The sequence below is a fragment of the Sinocyclocheilus anshuiensis genome, unplaced genomic scaffold (genome assembly GCF_001515605.1).
Source record: "Sinocyclocheilus anshuiensis isolate Anshui unplaced genomic scaffold, SAMN03320099.WGS_v1.1 scaffold1563, whole genome shotgun sequence".
NCBI classification, from domain to species: Eukaryota; Metazoa; Chordata; class Actinopteri; order Cypriniformes; family Cyprinidae; genus Sinocyclocheilus; species Sinocyclocheilus anshuiensis.
In genome coordinates, this window is record NW_015552706.1 from 532,250 (window position 1) to 538,431 (window position 6,182).

Genomic DNA, 6,182 nt, shown 5'->3' on the forward strand with positions numbered 1-6,182 from the left:
TTATGCATTGCTTAATCCAAAGAGCCGAAGCGCCATTCACACAGATTGCATTTAAAAACATATGAGACGCAGTGAAAATGAATAAACCTCCACAAATTCACGACGTGTTTTGTAAAAGTTTAAACTCTTTTAACTTTGCATGACTACATCTCTTATGTGAGACGCGAGTGCAGCAGTCATATTTGTCCGTCTAAAAAATGCGCTGAATATGCGTTCTGTGTGAATGGCTTGGTTTCGGTTTTAACCCATTCAAGATCTTCTCCGCATTGAGCTTCTATATTTCTCTAATATTTTGAATGAATAACGCAGCAGTGGCGCGTCTCGTGGGCTAGACTAACAAAACATTCAAATGCAAAAACGTCACTCACATCATCAACGCATCTCACGCGCCACTGATGATGCTCCCTGATGCACACCTAACATTCAAATGCAAATGTTTATTTTAAATTCAACTAATATTCATTCTTTATTCACAATCTCCTCATCACAGGCAGGCACAGCACTCATTTCAGCATTCGTGTTTGTGTGTGCTGTCTGCGTCACTCATAGTGCCTATATCGTGTGCTATATCGAACAATTTTTCTATCGATATCGAAGAAGGTGTACCGTCGATAAATATCGATACCGTTTTATCGCCCAGGCCTAGATGGAGGGATGGTATTTATTGATCTATAATGAGTAGAATCTGACCTTGCAATGGCATCTGAGCTCTTCAGACCCTGGAGTGAGTCATGGCGGTCACAGAGAAGCTATTTCTATCTGTCAAGCTCAAGAGCTCTTTGAAAAATAACAGCAATTCAGCTTAGAGAAGCCCACTTTTGCTTATGATGTTCCTTTAGAGCGCAGGAGATTTAACGAGTGTTAGGAATCTTAAAAACTCACAACGTTAGTTATTTCTCTCCAGTCTTGAGTCAGTAGGTTCATGCTGCATTGCAGTGGCTTCTTCCTCATTTTGGCATGACAGTTAGAAACAGTCGGCCTGGAAGCCACAGGAGACATAAAAATCTAATAAGCCAATGCTGAAATGAGCTGTCGCCACATGTATTGAGTGGGACAGACACTTTAGCGCTCTGAAAGGACCTCACCTTCACTCTCTGGCTCCTCATTGGTTCTCCTGCTGTCTATCAAACATACATCTGCCTTGGCAAACAGGCTACCGGGGACTGTTTTGGATGGGGCTGGATAGATTGGCATCTTTTATGACTGAGAGGATCGATCGATCATTTTAACGGCTTGGAATACAAGAAGAGGTTTAGTTAGGCAAGGCACTGATTCACTGCTGCTGTTGGTCAGCTTTCAGACTGAATAAATGATTCCTTTGGCATTGTCAGTTCCTGTCCACGTATAGTGATGAGATTGATCAGTATCTTGGCCCAAGATGTAGCAGCCATTTTACAGATGCACTTTTCCTCCCTGAGCTGTCCTGGTTATTTTTCCTTCCGGTAGGATCCAGGTGAATGATCTGATCGTGGAGGTGGATGGAACCAGTCTGGTGGGCGTGACCCAGAATTTCGCTGCATCGGTCCTTAGGAACACCAGCGGCACTGTCAAGTAAGGAAATTAAACAACTTTTTCATAGAGACTTCATGTGAAATCTCACAGGTCAAGGTTTAGCCAGGTCATATTTTATTTTATTTATTTATTTATTTATTTATTTTTTATTAAAGATTGGGGTGTTTTTTAATATTTTTTAAAAGTCTATTTATTAATTCAAAAATACAGTCATAACATGAATTTTGTGAATTAGTATTAAATTTAAAATAACCGTTTTATATTAGAATATATTTTTTATGTAATTTTACCAGCCATTTCTCCAGTCTTCAGTGTCACATGATCCTTCAGAAGGATTCTTTTTATAATCATGCATTTATTTGAAATACATCTTTTTCTAAACAATTTCTAAAAACTCACTTTTGATCAGTTTATTGTGTCCTTGCTGAATAAAAGCATTAATTTCCTTTTAAAAAATAAAAATCTTAGTGATCTGAAACGGTAATGTGTGTGTGATAGAGTCACATATACAGTATATGACAAAAATTATATAAAATTCTAAAATATTCACTCAAAAAATATCTAGACCAATGCCAAACTTCTTTATTTCTGTATCCAAACAATAAAAAAATTAAAGAATTAAAAAGCTATATGTCATTGGAGTATTATCAGACTTAGTGTGAATGTGTTCACAGAGATCCACTGCTTCATTTTGAACCTTTGTTGCACGTGTTTTTGTACCAAAAATTCAGGGAGACCTCAGGCTTTAGTGTATTAGAATTTAATTTCCCTCTATTTAATCCAGCATTATCTTCAGTCATCTCATTTGGCATCAGATGCTCACTGATTCATTATCATCTCTAATATTGCCCTGACAATGCTGTGTATCGAATAGATTGCTGCTTTCTGTTACTTTGATTTAACAAAGATCTAAGACCTGTGTGGTTGCATCTACTGTCAAGATGAGGGATTGGGTAGTTGTGGCATTTCAAACAAGCTCACGCATCTGCGTCCTGTTTTCTCTTAAGCTGTTCTGGCTAGGCGTGGATGGTGCTTGATTGTAGTGCAGGGAAATGGAAAATGTGATTAATAGACGAGGCTCAAGTCCAGTGGGAGAGAAGATGTTTAATAATAACTTTTATTTGTGAGGAATACCTCAGCACAGAAGCGACTGACAATCAGTCACTTTTAAATAGGATGCAGTTGAAGGCATCCAGCAGGATGCTGATGAAGGTTTTGAGCCTTTTAGGCTTTATAATGCAGGTCTTTTCGTCCTGTAAATCATCACACCTGAAAACAGTACAGAACTCACTTAAGGAATGACAGCTAGTCCACTAGGTCTTATCTGATTGACTGGTGTGTTTGTGTGTTGCAGGTTTGTGATTGGCCGGGAGAAGCCGGGGGAACAGAGTGAGGTGGCCCAGCTGATCCAGCAGACACTGGAGCAGGAGAGATGGCAGAGAGAAATGATGGAGCAACGCTACAACCCCTACACGGAAGAGGACGAAGAGGTAAAGCTTCATCAGATACACAATGATTTAACTTTTTCAATTTGTGACTAATGCAGATTGAGTATAAGTAACATGGGATTTCATTAAAGGGGTCATATGATGCTGCTAAAAAGAACATTATTTTGTGTATTTTGTGTAATGAAATGTGTTTATGCGGTTTAAAGTAAAAAAAACACATTATTTTCCACATACTGTACATTATTCTTTCTCCTCTATGCCCCGCCTTTTTGAAACGCGTCGATTTTTACAAAGCTCATCGGTCTGAAAAAGCGAGGTGTGCTGTGATTGGCCAGCTATCCAGTGCGTTGTGATTGGCCGAATACCTCAAGCGTGAGACGGAAATGTTACGCCCCTCACCATACTGTTGTATTCCCTCAGCGACCAGCACGGATCAGCTCTAGGCATGACGAAGCGGATATCGTCCTCTTTTGGAAGACCAAACAAAGTAGTTTCGCTTTCACAACGAAGCACACAGCGTCTTCAGGATATGGAGACGCTGTGTGGCAACAATACTACAGTGAGAATAAAAGTTACGCCTTCTTTCTTTGCGTGAACATTTGGGCGGCGTTATGCAAATCTTCCCACAGAGCGACGTAGGTATGTGGGGGCGTGTTAGAACGAGCCGTTTTAGGTAGGTGTGGCTGACTCTTAACTTTTATAAAGAATATCTCTTTGGATTTGAGACTTTAGTCTTTGCAACTTTACAGATCTTCTTTATGCACCAAGAGCTTGTAACACTCCAAAGAGAAAGGAAAAATTGAAATCGCATAATATGACCCCTTTAAATAACTATATGCACTGCGTGTTCCAGAGTGAAGCGCTGCATTGTGTTAATTGACATGTGGGCAGCTCATGATCTGCTGGTGTTTGCAGCGTCTCAGAGTGGTTTGGTTCGCAATAAATGCTGCTTCACACTCTCAGTCTGGGTCGCTGTAATTTGCATTCTGCATTTGGGAACGCAACGCACGCCAACCTTCTTTCGTTCCCATTGTAATGAGAAGCAGTTGTCAACAAAAAAAGAAGCTGTAAGGGTTTACTGCAGTTTTACATTAAAATAAAAGTTTAAAATTAAGAAATTAAGACAGCCATAAATATTCGTATTGTAATTCTACTGTTGTAATTTAAAAATAAATACATGTATACTCTAATTTTTTTATTTTACAGTGGAATATTACCATATTATTTTTTCTTTTTTTATGTAATTTGTTTACTTTTATTTAGTAATTCTTTTTATTATTATAACATTTTTAATACTCAATTTTTTTTGGTTGTATTTTGTTGCTTAAAAATGAAAAAACAGAACAGAAAATTAACCAGTAGTTCACAACACATTGTCCGTATTGATATAAAATTACAGAATTTTGGCCAAAATGTGTAGGGCTACAAACAAGCAAAGCAAACCTGATTTTTTTTTTTTTATCGTATTCCAAATTGCAAAATTTTAATCAGAAAAATTGCAATTCAGTTTTTTTCACAAATCATGCCTTTTCAAATAAGTTTTTTCTCAAACACTCCACTATATAATTTTTTTAACCTATTAATTGCAAAGATTTCATTATATTATAGTAAATATTTTGCCAGTGACTGTGAAATAGACTTTTCTCTGTCTCTGTCTTGCGAATAACTGTGTTTAGCTTTGAGGCTTGGATATATTTGGGGCTTAAATATAAATAAAAATTATAAATTATAAAAAAAAAAAAAAACATTGTTTTTGGTCTATATTGTTTTAAATCTATTTTTAGATGTTTGTCTTACACCTGTTACATCTAAAAAATCTATTATTTTGCCTCCAGTTGAGTGGCACTCTGTATTGCAAATGTCACGTACTCCTTTTTTGCACCACTGACCTCAGATTTCATAAGTTAGACTGGAAACTTATGAGTCAGTGTGTCAAGCTTGACGCTTGACCTTGTTCTTGGCAATGCATCAAAACACCTGAGGTATTCACTGTTTTTATGACATGTTTAAAATGCTCAAAGCTCATAAATCAAGTTAAATGAAAGGAAATGTGGGGTTTAAAACAATTTAATTGCATTAATATAGCTGTACCCCTTAATGATGGGTTATTAAAGTGATTTTGGTTGCATGTAGTGGAAGACAGTATGTCACCATTTCTTCACCGAGACACTCCTTCAGGAATCATGAAATCACAGAATTTAGCTCCGTTTTAAAGCACTGCATTGCTTTAACACGTTCATGCTGTACATGTCTCATAATTGTCCTCCACACCTGCCCACATTGGCATGGTGTGAGGGGAATTGATTAATAATTCAGATGTTGAAGATTCACAGTTCTCGCAGTCTGTATTCTTGGAGATCTTGGGTGTGAAAGTAAGGGCAGAATGCCATGGCAGTGTCTCAAAAAATGTATGTAAGAAATGTTTCTTTTAATAAAATCAACATGATTTCTGAAGAATCATGTGACTGAAGACTGGAGTAATGACTGCTACACAGGATCACAGGAAGAAATTATATTTTGAAATATAATAAAATGAAAAACACTTATTTTAAAATTTTATATTATTTCAAAATCTTACTGTTTTGATTACATTATTATAATTTTTTTCATTACATAAATGCAGCTTTGGTGAGTGTAAGGCAATTCTTTTAAAAAATTTACTGACCTCAAACTTGATATAAAATAATTATAATAAATGGTCATATATAATTTAAGTAAATATTGATATTTATATATTTTTATTTTATATTATACATTTATAAATATTTAATCATATATAATAGTTTATTAATAATGCAGTATTTAAATTAATATTTTATAATTGTTTTCATTGATTTCTTTAACTGTATAAAATAAAGTACAGAATAATATATGAAAAATAAATACTCAATCTGAAAGATCAAGATTCTATAACCAAAGTATTTTGTACCTCAGTTTGCTGAGAAAATTGATTTTTTTTGTATTTTTTTTATTTTGTATTTTTACAATTTACAATGTATTTTTTTCTAAGAATTTTCTATTCTATTTGTGTCATTAGCTCTATTAGTGACAAGTGATAAGTAAATTTTATAGAGCATATAGGTTAACTCAACTGTATATAGCATGTATATAAAACCGAGTGGCACTCTGTATTGCATACATAATTGCATATAGATATACAGTGGGTACGGAAAGTATTCAGACCCCCTTAAATTTTTCACTCTTTGTTATATTGCAGCCATT

The 6,182-nt window shown here is 35.5% G+C and overlaps 1 protein-coding gene across 2 annotated transcripts in view; it reads left to right on the forward strand.

Moving 5' to 3' along the window:
• The window catches only part of LOC107667750 (neurabin-2-like), a 67,746-nt gene that overhangs the window by 47,123 nt on the left and 14,441 nt on the right, over positions 1 to 6,182 (forward strand). For both annotated transcript variants that reach the window (XR_001631814.1, XM_016459468.1), the window contains exons 5-6: positions 1,447 to 1,551; positions 2,867 to 3,002. Coding sequence is in view for 1 of the 2 variants with exons in the window: in XM_016459468.1 (XP_016314954.1) it covers positions 1,447 to 1,551; positions 2,867 to 3,002 (241 nt within the window). In the remaining variant the exon portion in view is untranslated. The remainder of the gene's footprint in view (positions 1 to 1,446; positions 1,552 to 2,866; positions 3,003 to 6,182) is intronic.